The following is a 16,241-nucleotide window of genomic DNA, read 5'->3' on the forward strand; positions in this document are numbered from 1 at the left end:
TTTTTAATAAGAATTTTTAATTAAAAAAATATTTAAAAACAACAAGAGACACTAATAGTTCATAGAAACTTATTTCTATAAAATATATTTTTAATTTTTTTCAAAAGCTATGAGGAATGAGAGGTTAAGGATTTTTTTTTTTTTTTTTATGATCTCGCACGTGCGAAATTATTTTCGCGCGGGGGAGGGGGAAGATTATTTCTCCCCTGGTTCTGGTTTTTTGCCGAGACGAGGAGGAGGGAAGGGGGTTACGGCGCCGCGGAGGACCTGTCGTTGGGGATGACGGCAGCGACGGAAGAGGCGGTAACAGAAATGGCGGTGACGGAAATAGAGGCGACGACGACAAGAGGAAGAAATAGCTGTCGACAACAGCCAACGGGAGGGGCTCGGCGATGACGAGGGGAGGAAGTTTTTTTCCCCCCCTCGCTCTCACTCACGCTCCCGCTCCCCCACTCCCGACCTGATACTGATCCTGACTCACCTCAAGCTGGCTCGCGAGCCGACGAATTGTACCTGGCTTCGATTGAGCTCGACTCGTTAAGGTAAACGAGCCAATTTCAGAGGTCGAATTTGAGCCATAACGAATCAAATCGAGCCGACACCGAGCCCACTCGGTTCGAAGCCACCCTTGGTGGGATTCGATATTAATTCATTCTTGCTGTATTACGCCATTATATTGCTTAAGCATTTCCGGCCCGGGTAATATGTGCTTTCTTAGAAAAAGGAAAACAAGCATCAAATGGAATTGATCCACTTTAACCGACACAGGGCCCACGGGCCCATCACAAGGCAGTCCATCATTGTACCATGATGTATGGAGACGACTTGACAGTACCCATCAACGTCGTGATCGTGGTAGCCACAACTTTTGTACCACGTGTTTTGGGCTTTTTAATCGACGGATCCGATTTATCCGTGCTTTTCTTCTTAATCAGTCATTAATCATTAATTAATTAAATAAGAAACCGGAGGGGGAAAGCGGCACTCGTCATTAAAAAAATATAGAAATTCTTGGAGGACATAATGCGTCATTTTGAGAAAAGATGGATGTACTTATAGTCTTGTTGTCCTCTCTCGCTCATGTTTTGCGTCCAAGTCTGTTCACCGAGAGTGAGACGATCTTTCCCGCGACCGAAGTTCACTATCAGCCTCGGCGAAGTACATCAGAATAAGGCAAGAGATTCCTTCTGTTTCCTTTTTTTCTTTCTTTTTATCTGTATGTTCAGTTTAACTCTTTTTCTTTGCTTTCCTGGAGTAGAGAATTGTACGCCTTGGACTGCTCAAAAGTGGGAATTTTACCTTCCTTGTTTAGGGTTATGTTTCGGAGGTTGCGTAGGTGTAGAACAGTTGTTTTTTCCGCTAGGCTTTTCTTTTGTTAGGAATGCTGTTGGCGTTTGACAATTATTGGGCCGTGGGCGGAGGTGTGATGCTTTCTGGTGGTTTTAGAGTTTAACAGTTTCTTTGTCTTACTTTAACGGGTTGGCTTTTTTATCTTCCTTCCTTGCTATAGGCTCTTGAATTGTGATTACCTTATGGGTTTGCAATTTTGGTGGACGTGGTTAAAAGGGTGTAATGTGTGCGTCTCCCGCTCTTTCTTTTGTTTTTGCATGCGTCTTTGTAGCAAAGCGAAGCTTTCATCTCTCTTTTTAGGTGTGTTGTCTCGTCTTGTCGATTTTATTCTGTTCTTCTTTGTTTTGCCTTTTTCTTTGCTAATTCCGTGTATAATATGTTTTCCTTTTGAACAAATACGTTGTTTTCTTTTTCTTCTTAGTTATCTCTAATTGTTAGTTTAATAGTGATTATTTATTTAATTGTTATTAAGTTATTTTCTCCTACCAGCTTGCAACTGTAGCAGAACTAATGTGAGATATTTTTGTTTTGGTTGAGTTGTTCAGAGACTGGAGACTGCTCAGGTCAGAAGAGTGTATGGAGGTAGACGCTGCAGGAAGAGGTTTGGACTGCCAGAAGATTCCAATGGGGAAGGAGAGTGACAAGAACTATGTGGGCAAGGCCAAGGTCAAGGCTATTCCTTCATGTTGCCTGAAGGCTACAGCTTCAAATCCAGAGCTTGAGGCAAAGTGCCACTCTACAGTTGTTTCTGGGTGGTTTTCTGGACCTCGCTCACGTTCTGGTTAATATCTTTGATGTTCTCTTTTTTTTTCCCCTCTCTTCTACCCGTACTAAATTTTATATTGAACGAACCTCTGTGAGCTTGCTTCTGACTTTTTTTCTTTTTTTTTTCATTTTGCTTATTTTTGTAGATGAAGCAGGAAAGGTCCTATATTATAACAACCCTATGTGGCCTGGTATGCTATCATCTTTCTGTTGGTCGAGACCCTGGGCAACGATATCTATTTTAAAAATCTTTTATGCTCTGGATAGATGATGTTTTGTTATTCCATGATGTCCTTTCCGTACTTAGTGATGATGTTTCTCTATGTTCTTTCTGGTTTATATATATAGCCTCTCAGACTTTTATATCACGAGCCATACCATGCCTGCAGCAGTTTAGACTTGAAGTGACTCCTGATCCACCTTGTACATGTATTATATCATAGTAAGTAATTTGATACAGAATGAGATTCAAGCCGGCAGTGTCATCTTGGAAGGTGCCATCGTTGATATCGATTCAGCATTCTTGTTATTCTTGTGAAGTGTATTTTCTTTTTATTCTTAACATAATAGAATCAAAATGTGAGGCCATTTTTTTTGCATCCCTTCTGTATCTGAATAAGATGCTTCCTGATATGGTGTTTTTATCATGTGTAACTGAGAAATCAGGATGTGTGATTGTTTTTGTAATAGATTTGGTGAAATGGATTCCTTTTTGGTTGCTCTCTTGTTACAAGGAATGCTTATTACTTCTGATAGATCCCTAGGTGTTTTCTGTTGTTTCAAAGCTCTGCTGGTTGTTCTCTAATTTACCTTTTCTTCTAAATTAATCAAATATTTGAAATCTGTATCCTCAATAACAGTTCACGGTGATTGTCAGTGCCCATGCAATACTATGACTTGCTACCAGCCCTATGCTATATGTCATTGCTAATGGCTCTTTAGTGGAGCCACTTTCTTGATTATAGCATTATCCTGTGGCTCAAGGTTCAAAAGTAGTTGGTTGTCTTCCAAGATTTATTTCTCACAAAGCTGACAAGTCCCATTATCATTTGATATTCTGCAGTGGTACAAAGTACCTTAGTTTTTTTGTGTTCTTACTACATAACAACCCTTATTTCTTATTCAAATCCAAGGTTGTTCCAGTGCAAAAACCATAGTGGATCCAACGGGAATGTAGTGAGATGGTGCTTCCTGGAAGTAGGCAGCAAACAAGATGATCTGTTTTTTCTTTTCTTTTCAAGCTTGCCTCAAATATGATGGTACAGGCTGAGTTGAAGCTTGAGCTTAAACACAGTTGAATCATGATACATAGTTGTGTGTTGTATTATCATTTATTCTGATAGTAAGCAAAGGGAGCTCAGCTTGGTCTAATTAAGCTCATTGGTCAGCTTGGCTCGTTTATTGACCTATGTGAAAGTTAATTGGATTTTTCATCCACTTTATTAAGTCATTGTTCTATTAACATGTCTGATGTCTTTTTGAATTGCTGTTTTTAGGAGAGGCCCATTCTCTAAAAGTGGAAAATATTTTGTATGAAGGAAAGTCAGAGTATCAAGAGATTTTGGTGTTTGAGGTTCACCATTCCCACAAGTTCTATATTACTGAATTATGCATAAAGGATTTAGTTTGTCATTTTATCTACCTTTATTTTGTTTATTCTAATTTGGTGTATTTGTAATGGCTTTGTGTAGTCGGTCACATATGGAAAGGTGCTTGTGCTTGATGGTATTGTTCAGTTGACTGAGAAAGATGAATGTGCCTACCAAGAGATGATTGCTCATCTTCCTCTTTGTTCGATTCCATCTCCTAAAACTGTAATTAGCCAAACTTTTTTCTCAGTCGTCTATTCCTTTATCTTGTTTTTTGCACCAGGTTCGGTCATAAATATGAAGTGTTATTTGGGCCTATATGCTTGTATTGACTGCAAATCTAGAAGGAATTTATACACACTTCAAAAAAAAAAAAACACTTCAAAAAAAGCATTGTTTCTGCTTCAGCAACAGTCCAGTGATATCTGCCAGACTGGAACTTGCTTTTTCAAGACAAACTGTGTTCATGAGGTACTAAAAAATAACAAGGAAGATAGAACTTCCGAAAACTAAAAAGGGTAGTTCAGAAGGAATAAACAAAGAGAGAATTAAATTAAATAAACACACTGTTAATCATATATTGTGAGTCCCTGAGCCAATGGACTGCACACTAAAGCTTTTTAGCTTTATTTCCTGAAAATGTATTCATGATGCTTTTATTACTTCTTTATTACAAAGGTTTGAACTGTCAATCAATGGAGACATTAGGAGGGGTGTTGGGTTATATTGTGAAGTCTTGGATAGCAGTCTCATTGGCTGGAGTGGGTGTATATGTTGTATGAGATGTCTTGCCTGATACGCAAGACGTCTGGGTGAAAAGCCCCTCCCTGTTCACCTGGGATGGGGTGTAGAGTGCATGTGTAATCAAAATTCTGGAAAATAACTTCCTTAGCCTTGTTGTTATTGTAGATTGGGTTTCTGAAGCTTGGGAAGCACTGGTTGATGAGTTGGTTAGAAAATTGCTGTTATTACTTTTTACTTTTGTTCTCTTCACATGGTAAAAGTTCTATTTGATCAGTTAGTAAGCTGAGTGGAACACTGTCAAATGCAGGTTCTGGTTGTAGGAGGTGGTGATGGTGGAGTCCTTAGGGAAATTTCTCGCCATAGCTCCGTGGAGCGCATAGATATTTGTGAAATAGATAAATTGGTGATAGATGTAAGTGTCCTTTCAGCATTGATTCTTCACTTATTGTGCCCATTTGCTTCATGTAGTTTTTCTTTCTGTTATTGGATGTTCAGGAGAATCTATAGTTTATGTTTTAGAAATTGCCTTCATCTTTTTGAATTAGCCAAATCTTGACGTGTAATAAATAGTGAAGAGAAGGGGGACCAACAATCATGGTCTTACCTTTTTCATCTCCCTCTCTTCTTTCTGTTCTATTTTCTACTTTTCTAAATATTGAAAAAGAAAGTTGCCTTTAGGTGTGTAAGAAGTTTTTCCCGGATCTGTCTGTTGGATTTGAGGATCCCCGTGTGCGGCTTCATGTTGGTGATGGTATGTTTTTCATCTACGGGTGCAAGTGCTGCTGTCTCATTTATTAGTAAATTGAACATTTAATTTTACGTAAGCATTTCAGGTACTATGCTAACTTTTTTTTAATCTTATGATTTCTCTGGAAATTCGTAGCGGCTGAATTTCTAAGGAATGCACCAGCAGGAATGTATGATGCTATCATTGTGGATTCGTCTGATCCAGTGGGTATGCAGTTACTCAGAACTTTCAAGTTCATCATATATTCTGTGGTAAAAGGAGATGGCTGTAAAATATATCCACTCTCCCAGATCTACTGTCCTAAAGTAAAATTAACTCTCTGTGTACTGCTTGTTACAATATCTTGAACTAAAATTTTTCATAATTGCAGTTCACAATAAATAAATAATAAGAGTCTTATAACCAGGAGCATCAGGTTGCGACTTCGAATCGCGCCACACCCTCTCAAAAAAAAAAAAAAAAACAAAAAGAGTCTTAGATCTCTTATATTATATGACTGGTATCTTGTCCTCTTTATGTGCTTTTGGATTTAGGGCCTGCTCAAGAACTTGTTGAAAGGCCATTTTTTGAGACAGCAGCAAAGGCATTGAGGCCTGGTGGTGTGCTTTGCAGTCAAGCTGAAAGTATGTGGCTTCATACACATCTTATTCAAGATATGATCTCTATTTGCCGGGAGACGTTCAAAGGTTCTGTGCATTATGCTTGGACAAGTGTACCTACATACCCAAGGTAATGGTGTATCTTTCGCTTACATTTATATTATCTTTGTAATAAGTTTAATGTCACTGGACGTGTCTTGGTGCATTATCTCGGTGACGTGATCCAGACCTAGACATGTATTTTAAATTATGATGAGTTTGTTTTTGTGTTATGCCTACGTCTGAAGGTCCTTTTTTGGTTAATACACAGTGGTGTGATTGGATTCTTGATATGCTCCACGGGTGGCCCACCTGTGGATTTCTTGAATCCAGTAAATCCTATTGAAAAGCTTGACGGGGCACTTGAGTTCAAGAGGGAACTCAGGTTCTATAATTCAGAGGTATGCGCTTCTCTTTGCATATTATTTTTTTCTTTGCTATATGGGTACTCTTGTATAAGAAGTGCAAAACCTACTTTTGACTTAAATCTTCTACAGAGGTGGTTGTTGTAATTCTTTTCTTAATTGGGAGTTGGTCTTTCCTTTAAAATTCTTTGCTTATGATGAAATGATTGGCCACCTACCAACAAAGCTGAGAAGACCGTGTAGATCTTAATTCGTATTGGACTTTTAAGTTTTGAAAGGTTATTTTATTTTGTATTTTGTCAAATTTTATTTTTTATTACTTTTCTTTTTATTTTGGATTCTTGTTCTAACTGTGCTAGTTTTTATTGTATTCTTGTTTTGGATGAGTAATTTACCTTTCAGAGGCAAGTTACGAAGACGAAATTTTCATGTAATCTATTCTTCATGAAAGTCATTGATTGGAATGTCACAAACATCACAGTTCAAATGATATTTAATTGCAAATGACTGCATAGTCCAAAATCACTGCCTAGGAAATAGTGCAGTGTATGAATAGCATGGGAGGATCTTCCAAAATTAGACATTCGTAGTACTAATGAGAAATATAATGCAGACGAAGCCATGCTGTCATTTGTGCACATGATGGAATGTGGCCAACTAAGTGGAAGACTTGTACTTCATTCATCGATATTTAACATTTTGGTGTGGTTAGTGATTGACTTTAGAATGTTAGAGAGCATGTAACTGGTATATTTTTTAACAAAATCACGGACTTCTGTTTTACTCCTCCTGGTCACATTGATTTGTTCCTGTGCTCGAACTCCAGAGTTCAGAAGAGTCATTGGCATGTCGATTTTAATTTGCATATCATGAATTCAATAAAATGACGTTATCTTGATGAGTTTTGAGCTTCTTAGTGTTTGTAGATCGATCAGAATGTGTTTTACATGGAGCTGGACTGGGAATATCTGTTTTCTATCAAATGGTGACATCCTATTTATTTACACACTAACTGAAATTGACTGCTCCATTTTTGCAACATCAGGTCCACACTGCAGCATTTGCACTACCATCCTTTGCGAGAAGGGGGATAAATGGGGTCTTGTGATACTCTACTCATGCTGGGAATCCGCCTTCCATTGGTGATATAGGGCCTTCTATTTAATTTGTCTTCTGATTGATTACATATGGAGGGCAGGAATCCCCCTACTGTTTAGCAGCATCGACCCAGTAACTGTTGTGAGAAGGCTCTCCACACGTTAGCTTGATTTCTACGTAGAACTTGCAGGCGTGAATGTGTTATAGAATAAAATGATATGTAATGTATTTTGGTTTCGATAGAAGTTTAGTCTCCTTTTCTTCCATTTTGGACTTAATAACTACGACTGTCTTTGATTATTTAAGAAAGTAATGTGGCTCCTTAGCATATCTTTTTGTGGTTGATTGAAGCGGCCTTTTACCTGGAGCATGTTTTGAGAATGTGAAGTGGCTAATATTGTGTCTAGGAAATGTATTAAACGGAAGGAGTCCAAAGAGTTTGTAGACTGAAGAGTATGGTTTGAAGAAATTGCGATGCCAAAAGGAGGAGAATAGGAGGCAGGCAACCAGCTTGCCTCGAGTTAGATTGAACAATTTATTGTCTTACAAGAGATGAGTGTGGCATTTGAATAATTCTGCAATTACTTCACTTATTACTAAAAGATCGAATCACTTGATGTCGTTCTTGTAATAAAAATTAGATTCAGGAAGCTGACTGTCGAGTTCGTTGGTTAGATGGATTGAGGTTCAATTCCGTGTTATTTTATAGACAAAGATACTCTAATGGCCGGACAGAGTTTCGGTCATCTGAAGCATTTAAATTTTAGATGCACAGGAATAATTTAGTGCAGATAAGTAAAGCAGCAGAGTCCGAGAAGCTTATAGTATTAGATCGATTCGCTCGCTCAACGTCCATCAAAGAGCAAATCTTCCCTCTGTGAAGACACCTCTCTAGCTCTGTTTCCTCGTACTGTTCTTAGAATTCTCAAAATTTCGATGTAATTTACCAGGAGCTTGCGTGCCACGCCTTGGTTAGCACTTAGCATTCTCGTTACTTTACATTTTCCCAGTACGGTGGTTCGCGGAGGAGAGGAAAGAACCAAGCGATCAAAGAAGAGGGAGCCGAAAATGGCGAGCGAGGGTGTCAGTGCCGAAGGTCGATTGGTTCATCTCTGCATCGAGGCCGCAACTCGGAGCAGAGAAAGCGTCGAGAAATGGCGGAGCCAGCGGAAAACGCTTGAGCGAATGCCGGCGCCACTAGCGGAGGAGCTTCTTCGTCAACTCCTTCGTCGACGACTTGCTTTCCCTTCCTTGCTCGAGTATGTTTATTATACTTTCCGCTCCTTCACGTCTGGTACTCTATTTTGATTGCGAATTTATTTTAAATGGTGGGGGGTATCGAGGGTTTTGAATGCGACTTTGGGGCAAAGCTCCTTCCTTTTTCTCTAATGGTCATCTGCAGGTTGTAATTTTGGAATCTGGAGTTTATAACTGCGTTAACTGCTGTGTCATGTCATGGACTCGGTGCTTTGTCTGGCGAGCTTAGATTACAAGGAGCCTCGTCGTATGAAAGAAAGTCCAATATTTTGTGCTCCTGACAAGGACTCTTATGTTGTAGTAAACCTTCGTTTGCTTTTATTGGAACATTCGATGGGTGATAAATTGCTGTGTTATGTCATACTGGCGTGAACCTGGGATCTGAATTCTGATTTATGTTAGCTGCTTCTTGTAGAGTCTTCCAGAACTCTATTGAAGAGATTGATTTGAGCGGTGAGAGTTTTGTTGATGCGGAATGGCTGGCATATTTGGGTTCTTTCCGTCATCTGCGATCTTTAAACATTGCTGAGTGCCGCTGTGTCACCGATTCTTCTCTTTGGCCTCTAGCAGGTACGATTGGTTATCCAATGCATGCATCGCCTAAAGACACCTTGTTAAGAGCTATAGACCATGAACATCTGTATGCTAACACCTTGTTACGGTTGTTCTCTAAATCTTGATTCCCGTCTCCTTTTTTTCTCTTGTTACGATAGGAATGACTAGCTTAAAGGAGCTGGACCTGTCTAGATGCTCAAAAGTTACTGATGTTGGGTTAGAACATCTACTATCCATTCCAAATCTGGAGAGACTATTTATATCGGAAACATTGGTTACTGCAAAAGCTCTAATGCGACTCTCTTCTTTTAGAAAAATGCGTGCCTTGGATCTGGGAGGTCTGCCTGTTTCTGATCTTGCTCTTTCTTCATTGAAGGTATGCAGTATTCATGTTACTCCAATTCTTGTATTATTCAATTGCTATTTTCAACTTAACCAGTATTTTGACTACCATTTGCTTGTCGTGTGTTGTTCACTAACATATGTTTTTATTGCAATTCTTACAAAGGAATTAACTGCATATCTTATATAATGAAGTACAGGTTCTGGTAGTATACCAGAACCATTTACAACTTCTACAAATTTAGTCACATTCATATTAGAAGAACTATTCAAGTATTACAGATAATCATTGGCACTTCTATCTTATTTTTAGGGATTAACCCAACTGGAACACCTGGATTTGTGGGGAAGTAAAATATCAAATATGGGAGCTGCTGACCTTAAGGTGTTCCCAAAATTGAGTTTCCTGAATCTAGCTTGGACGAGTGTCACAAAGCTGCCAAATCTGCAATCTCTTTTGTGTTTAAATATGAGTAACTGCAGCATCCAATTTATATTTGATGTAGGGCTTGAAGCTAAAGTTCCTTTACTGAAGCTTCTTCTTCTCGGAGCTGAGCTTGTAGACGTGCATAGAGCCTTCTCTGCTCTTGACTTAAGACACCTGTCCTTCTTGGATCTATCTTGCTCTTCAGTTGATGATTTCTATTTTTTAGGAAACATGGCAGCACTAGAGCATTTAAATCTCAGCCACAGCAGAATGGTGGATAATTTAATCGATTCAGTTGTGAGGGCTGGAATAAACTTGAGATATCTAAATCTAGGCCATACTAGAGTTAGCTCTGATGGAGTTGCTGTATTAGCTGGAAGTATGCCAAATCTTGAAACTTTATCTTTGTCTCATACATCTGTTGATGATGCTGTTCTCTTCTACATCAGCTTGATACCATCATTGAGGGAGGTTGATTTAAGCCACACAAATATTAGAGGTTTGACTCTGCACTCAATGATTACCCTCAAGGGCATTTTTCTGTGTATCTTGCCATTATACATTTTTATTATTGCATTTTCTGCTGAAATTTCAGGGTTCATTTACCAAGGAAGCGACAATGTTCAAAAAGTTCCCTCGCTGACGGCACTTCAAATTTTGAATCATTTGAGAAACCTAAATCTGGAAGAGACCCAACTTAGGGATGAGTTCCTGAATCCTCTCCTGTTTCTCAGAGAGTTGAACCATTTATACCTGAAAAGTGATTTTTTGTCAGATATCTCCTTGCATTCTTTATCAATACTTCCAAATTTGACATCCCTTGGCATTCGAGGAGCTGTGTTGACAAATTCTGGCCTTCAGATGTTCAAGCCACAAGCAATGTTGCAGGTGCTGGATTTAAGAGAATGTTGGCTTTTAACTGCTGATGCAATTTATGGGTTCTGTAAACATTACCCTCAAATCAAGATGAGGCATGAAATCATTCAGTATTCGCCCATGGACCCAACCAATTAGCAACAGCTTATCCCTGCTTAACGAAACAAAGATGGGGACACCTTCAAGACCAAAACGGTGCAAACAGTCATACCCCCCATGTGGTATCTGGGAGGAGAATTTTGCAGTTATAGGTAGCCATCTCTCTCATACTCTCTTGGCCCCTGCGCATTCACTGCTCAGACTCTCAAGTCACATCTGATTTGATCATGTTTTGTGTTTTCAAAAATCACTCTTCAAGATACAAAAGATACAGGTATTATGCAGCCAAATATGCTCGAGGGAGAAGGAATTCCAGTGATCAATTGGTTGTCTTAACACACCACTTTACCTGTGTTTTGCCTTGAACTCATGTTGTGTTGTTGTAATCATATTAGTCATTTGCAGCTTATCTTGTTTCATTCTCAAATTGAGAAGGACCAAAAAAAAAGTGCAATGGGATGAATGTAGTCATAATTCAAGAGTGCATGGAATTCAAAGATTTAGGAATTTGTTCGTACCCTAGGAAGACTGAGGTTGAAGGGTGTCTTAGTTGTTAAGGAATAGTCCCACATAGATTAGTGAGGAGAAAAATCTTGAATTTATTAGTTGGAAAAAAAGCTTCTTAAGTTGGTTAGTTATCATGAGATGAGCCTTGCACCCAACTTCACAATCACTAAAACACTTCAATTTTGCTAATGTACAATCTATTTTGCTCCTTCCAATCCTTGTCCAAACTGTATTATAGAACCTGCCTGAGAAACATACATGCAAGTCAGAGGTTATCAAATACTGAAGAATGACAATGAATTATCTACTTAGATTTGTTTGTTGTATGTCGAATGTGTTTTTGTTGAAGGTTCTGTACAGTAGATTGAGTGCAAAGTGTAGAAAAAGCTGTTTCTGGACTAGTTCTTCTATACCTTATGGAAGAAGAGACTTCTGTAGACATTTGTTAGAAAAAAGATGCTGAAAGTGCATCTTTGTTCGATTTCGAACCAGTAACAGATTTTGAAAACTATACGATGAACAATTAGAATCAGAACATGAACACCGGTTTCAAAGGATAATTATGGCAACAAATACAAGCTATATATAATGAACAGCTGGGAATGCCTCAGAGTTTCCATTGTTTCAAGTCAACAGGTTATGGTCCTGATTTGGATTCACATTATGAAATTGAAAGGAATCCGGTAGCTGCACTCAATTTCAGGTTTGATTGGCTTAGCACTTCCCTTGCAAATCACCAATAGTCCCCACAAGAACAAATACCATTCTTAATATGGTGGAATCTATTCGAATCTCTGATGACTATTTCTCGACCGGAAGCCACTGAAATGAATTTAATTGCATTGTGGCAATCACCACAGACTCGAAGGTTGTTAAATATGCGAATGGGGCCTGACAAGGATGAGCTTATCAAACCAAAAGCCACAGCTATCTTCTCACTATGTTGAAACAGGTACTGTTCCTTCTGTTCTTCCTCCACTTCATAGAGAATAAAGTTCTTATCTGGTACATAACCCATACTCTTGATTTCGAATGCCATTTCGTCCAACTTCAAGAAGATCTCCTTCGCTCTTGGATGAGAGGTATCCCCCACATAGAACTTATGTACAACATTGTTTACCTCTATCCAGCTAGAGCCACCTTCCTTGGTCAGTTGCCTCTCTTTCATGGTTTTCCTTATTTTGGCCACCTCGTCCCACTGATTCCTTGAAGCATACAGATTGGACAAGAGAACATAAGCTGATGGATCAAGGTTGTCCAGCTCTAGAATACGTTTAGCTGCTATTTCCCCAAGATTCATGTCCCCATGGACCCTACAAGCTCCGAGCAATGTTCTCCATACCAAGGCATCTGCTTCATAAGGCATAGCAGCTACAAATTCATGAGCTTCTTTGAGAAATCCTGATCTCCCCAGTAGATCAACCATGCATGCATAGTGCTCCATTTTTGGGGTGATTCCATGAACTCTGTGCATGGAATTGAAATGGTTCCAGCCCTCTGCAACCATTCCCACATGGCTACAAGCAGATAAAACAGCTATATAGGTAACATCATTGGGTTTAGTTTCACTTGCAACCATTTCAGAAAATAAATCAAGAGCTCTTCTAGCATAACCATGTTTAGCAAAACCTGTGATCATGGAAGTCCATGAGATCACATTCCGGTCATCCATATTGTTGAAAACCTGGCAAGCATCGTCGATTGCTCCACACCTCGAATACATGGAGATAAGAGAATTACTCACACCTCTATCCAACTCTAAGCTGGTTTTGAGTATCCGAGCGTGGAGCTGCTGACCTTTCCCCAATGCAGAGATGCTTGCGGCTGCACTCAGAAGACTTGCAAAAGTAAAAGCACTAATCCCAGCACTCTCATTCTGAATTTGGTGAAAGACTCCAAAAGCTTCATCTGAGCGCAAATTCTTTATGTACCCATCGACTAAAACATCATAGGAAACCAGACTCTTTTCTAACAGAAGATCAAAGGCTTTGCGAGCCTCTTCCATCCTACCAGATCGAGCATACATTCCAACAAAAGAATTGCCAACAAAATTTACTGCTGCAAGACCAAGTTTAACCACATGGGCATAAATTTGTACACCCATATTCACATCTGAGAGATTTGCACAAGCCTTAAGAAGGCTAGAAAACGTGAAATGGTTTGGGCAGACACTGCCTTCATTCATGTCCAAGAAAAGCTTTATTGCTTCCTTATCTCTTCCACTTAGGACGTACCCGGTAATCATGGCAGTCCAAGACATTACATTATGTTGAGGCATTCGATCGAACACCTTCCCGGCATCATCTATTGATCCCTCACATTTCGCATATAAGTCTACCAGGCAGCATCCAACACAAATATCTGATGCCAATCTCGCTTTGATAGCTCTTGAGTGCAAATATTTGCCAACATGAAGGGATTCCAATGCAGTGGCTGCAGAAATAACACCGCTTAAGCTGAAAACATCCGGAGAGAATCCGTTTAATTCCATATCAAAATACAAATTTATAGCAGCTTCTGCAAAACCATACTGAGCATATCTAGTGATCATCAAAGTCCAGGTAACAGCATTTCTCTCAGGCATTTCGTTAAACACTTTGCGAGACGACACCATGTCATCTATCTTTGCGAACATGTCAATTAACGCGCACCCAACGCATACATCTGACCCAAAGTAACCCGTTTTCAAGGTGGAACCAAAAATCACCTTCCCGATCCACGCATACTTTTTGTTAGAACAGGCCTGAATAACACTAGAATAGCAGTACTGATTTGGGTATTCCCCACTCTCAAGCATATCATAGAAGGCCGTTATGGCCACAAATTCTTTGCCGTTTCGGGTGTAACCAGATATCATCGCACTCCAAGACACCAATCCTCTTTTATTTCCCATCTCCTTAAAAATTTCATTCGCCTTCTCCAGATCCCCACATTTGGAGTACAAAGTTATGAGGGTATTCAAGACGACAGTGTCGAGCTCGATACTCGATTCGAGCAAACGGGCGTGAATGCGCTTTCCGTGGTCGAAATGACGCGTTCGTATGCAAGATTTCAAGAGGACAGAATAAGTCAAGAGATCCGGTGGAATCCCCTGCTGCTGCATAAAATCTAAGGTGGAGACAGCGTGTCCGAGGTGGCCATCGTCAGCAAGTCGGATTAGACGGTTCTTGAGAAGCTCGAAATTTGGGTGCTTCGTGAGAGATTGGGGCGACGAAGACAACCTTGGCCAGGAAGATTTTGAGGGAAGCGACGTGAAAGTGGCGGGTAAGGAGAGGCAGACATTCATGCTCGGGAACCTCTAAGAATTCAAATTTAACGGTAACTTTGCAATAGCAAAGGGGAAGTTAAAGGACATTATATATATGTAGGAAAACGACCGACCAAGTATGGCAGCGGGAGCCGGCCTGACCAAGGGGTTGAACCAGCAGAACGTAGTCTTTCCTGCAACCTCTCTCGTAACGAAGACTTCTTAGTCCAAGTCGAGTTCTCATGTGCTCAGTCGGGTTGGAACACCTTCCGTAGTAGTTACAAAGAACTATCCACCCATGAGGGCGACGAAAGATCTCTTACTGGATTTAAGTTGTTCAGGAATTGCAGAAATCACGATGTGACCCTATTTTAAATATTCTACTTTTGTTAGTGACAACCGCTGAATCTGATCATGTCCGTATCAACTTCTTTGTGAGGATGATCTGATCAGTGATCACCCTCGCACACGGACAGTGACAGGAATCGGCAGCTTCTCTTGGTTAACCCGCTCCATCTTCACTATGCAAAGCAATCAGCCGGCTTCTTGATTTCAACAAAAACATCAACGAACTCCATCTCACTTTGGCTATAAATAGAGAGATCATAAGCGGAAGCCATGATAAGAAGAGAGAGGAAACAGTAAGAGGCCAAGAGCTTAAAAAATGGCTGCTGCTTACAACAAATCCGGCTTGGTGTTCAATTTGGTTTTGATGTTCTCTCTTCTTCTCGTCGTCTCAATGGCTGAGGGGAAAGTGTTCAAGCGTAAGCTTGCAATAGCTCTTCTTTTAGTTATAATTTTATAGGAATCATCCTTCATCAAACGCATTCATTTTCTGTAGTCTTGTAGAGACAATATTGTGTTTTTTCATTCTGAATTCTCAGGTGATGTGTTTAGTTGTTTTTCTTTTGCTTTGAACGATTGCAGTTGGTTTCGTCAAGAAAGCCAGCTCGCCAGTCTGCGATTCTGTCTTCGGAGTCCGATCAGGAGACACTTGCTTTGCGGTGGAGCAGCTCTTCAACTTGACCGCTCAATCCTTCAATGGGCTCAATCCCAACCTCAACTGCGATAAAGTTTTCGTGGGTCAGTGGCTCTGCGTTGCTGGAAAGATCTGATCTCAGCTAATCAACTTTGCTGTTCTTTGCGGCGCATGATTTAGGATTAGTATCTATCGATCGAATAAAGAAGACTGTCAACGCAATTCAATTCTTTTCTTTTCTTTTTCACCCAGAATGCAATGAAGCGAATTGATATCAGATAAACGAAAGATTTCTCAAATCATATCTCTTGCTCTTTCTTTTATTCTTTTAAATATGGTTATCGTCAACTTGGTGACAGCCTCCATGAGCGAAGACGTCTAGCCTAGGAGTCGGCGTGCAGTTCGAAAATCTCCAGTGTGATGCATCAACAGTTTAATTCGTTTCTTCTTGGGTGGATTATACACCATGAAAAGAGAGAAAAAACGAGATGATAATCATAAAATTTTCAGATTCTACTCTGTAATCTTACCTCATTGTAGCCCAAAATCAACGACAGGATTAAAAGCTTTAAATAACAAATTAAATTCACCCTCCGCGGCATCTAAAAATCCTACGACATCGAATCGACAGATTTTACAAGCAATTTGTGAGTCG

General features: G+C 39.8%; 3 protein-coding genes across 7 annotated transcripts; 2 read left to right on the plus strand and 1 right to left on the minus strand.

The window, feature by feature from the left end:
• The first annotated feature begins 1,095 nt into the window (after positions 1 to 1,095).
• On the plus strand, positions 1,096 to 7,606 carry LOC137962245 (spermine synthase-like). Of its 3 annotated transcripts, none has more exons than XM_068809003.1 (11): positions 1,096 to 1,173; positions 1,896 to 2,131; positions 2,262 to 2,306; positions 3,612 to 3,688; positions 3,807 to 3,929; positions 4,756 to 4,860; positions 5,127 to 5,199; positions 5,332 to 5,403; positions 5,730 to 5,925; positions 6,106 to 6,235; positions 7,245 to 7,606. In XM_068809003.1, exons 2-11 carry the CDS (start codon positions 1,927 to 1,929, stop codon positions 7,305 to 7,307), a joined length of 1,089 nt encoding a protein of 362 aa, XP_068665104.1. In that variant the 5' UTR covers positions 1,096 to 1,173; positions 1,896 to 1,926; the 3' UTR covers positions 7,308 to 7,606. The 3 variants fall into 3 exon arrangements, with proteins under 3 accessions (XP_068665104.1, XP_068665106.1, XP_068665107.1); XM_068809005.1 differs by lacking the exon at positions 1,096 to 1,173 and adding an exon at positions 1,456 to 1,478; XM_068809006.1 differs by lacking the exon at positions 1,096 to 1,173 and adding an exon at positions 1,632 to 1,650.
• A 558-nt stretch (positions 7,607 to 8,164) lies between these two features.
• Positions 8,165 to 11,370, plus strand: LOC137963539 (uncharacterized). Of its 3 annotated transcripts, none has more exons than XR_011115213.1 (6): positions 8,165 to 8,556; positions 8,970 to 9,124; positions 9,268 to 9,485; positions 9,765 to 10,377; positions 10,474 to 11,005; positions 11,113 to 11,370. XR_011115213.1 is itself a non-coding variant. In XM_068810656.1 (6 exons), the coding sequence occupies exons 1-6, from the start codon at positions 8,366 to 8,368 to the stop codon at positions 10,890 to 10,892; spliced, it is 1,500 nt and encodes a 499-aa protein (XP_068666757.1). In that variant the 5' UTR covers positions 8,165 to 8,365; the 3' UTR covers positions 10,893 to 11,370. The 3 variants fall into 3 exon arrangements, 2 of the variants coding, with proteins under 2 accessions (XP_068666757.1, XP_068666756.1); XM_068810656.1 differs by having other exon boundaries at positions 9,268 to 9,325; positions 9,422 to 9,485; positions 10,474 to 11,370; XM_068810655.1 differs by having other exon boundaries at positions 10,474 to 11,370.
• A 539-nt stretch (positions 11,371 to 11,909) lies between these two features.
• On the minus strand, positions 11,910 to 14,646 carry LOC137963401 (pentatricopeptide repeat-containing protein At3g49170, chloroplastic). Its single transcript, XM_068810524.1, has one exon. The coding sequence runs from the start codon at positions 14,644 to 14,646 to the stop codon at positions 12,094 to 12,096; it is 2,553 nt and encodes an 850-aa protein (XP_068666625.1). The 3' UTR covers positions 11,910 to 12,093.
• Between the last annotated feature and the right edge of the window lie 1,595 nt (positions 14,647 to 16,241).

Source organism: Aristolochia californica, unplaced genomic scaffold (assembly GCF_029961685.1).
Source record: "Aristolochia californica isolate CCGP_79_NKW_82.1479 unplaced genomic scaffold, dmAriCali1.0.hap1 SCAF_4, whole genome shotgun sequence".
In the NCBI taxonomy this organism is placed as follows: Eukaryota; Viridiplantae; Streptophyta; class Magnoliopsida; order Piperales; family Aristolochiaceae; genus Aristolochia; species Aristolochia californica.

Bases quoted from the DNA above. Each gene is read 5' to 3' on its own strand.
- LOC137962245 (XM_068809003.1), top strand. From the start codon at position 1,927: ATGGAGGTAGACGCTGCAGGAAGAGGTTTGGACTGCCAGAAGATTCCA. The intron at 2,132-2,261 runs GTTAATATCTTT...TTATTTTTGTAG, and splicing joins TGGACCTCGCTCACGTTCTG to ATGAAGCAGGAAAGGTCCTA. The intron at 6,236-7,244 runs GTATGCGCTTCT...TTGCAACATCAG, and splicing joins TCAGGTTCTATAATTCAGAG to GTCCACACTGCAGCATTTGC.
- LOC137963539 (XM_068810655.1), top strand. From the start codon at position 8,366: ATGGCGAGCGAGGGTGTCAGTGCCGAAGGTCGATTGGTTCATCTCTGC. The intron at 8,557-8,969 runs GTATGTTTATTA...TGCTTCTTGTAG, and splicing joins GCTTTCCCTTCCTTGCTCGA to AGTCTTCCAGAACTCTATTG. The intron at 9,486-9,764 runs GTATGCAGTATT...TCTTATTTTTAG, and splicing joins TTGCTCTTTCTTCATTGAAG to GGATTAACCCAACTGGAACA.
- LOC137963401 (XM_068810524.1), bottom strand. From the start codon at position 14,646: ATGAATGTCTGCCTCTCCTTACCCGCCACTTTCACGTCGCTTCCCTCA.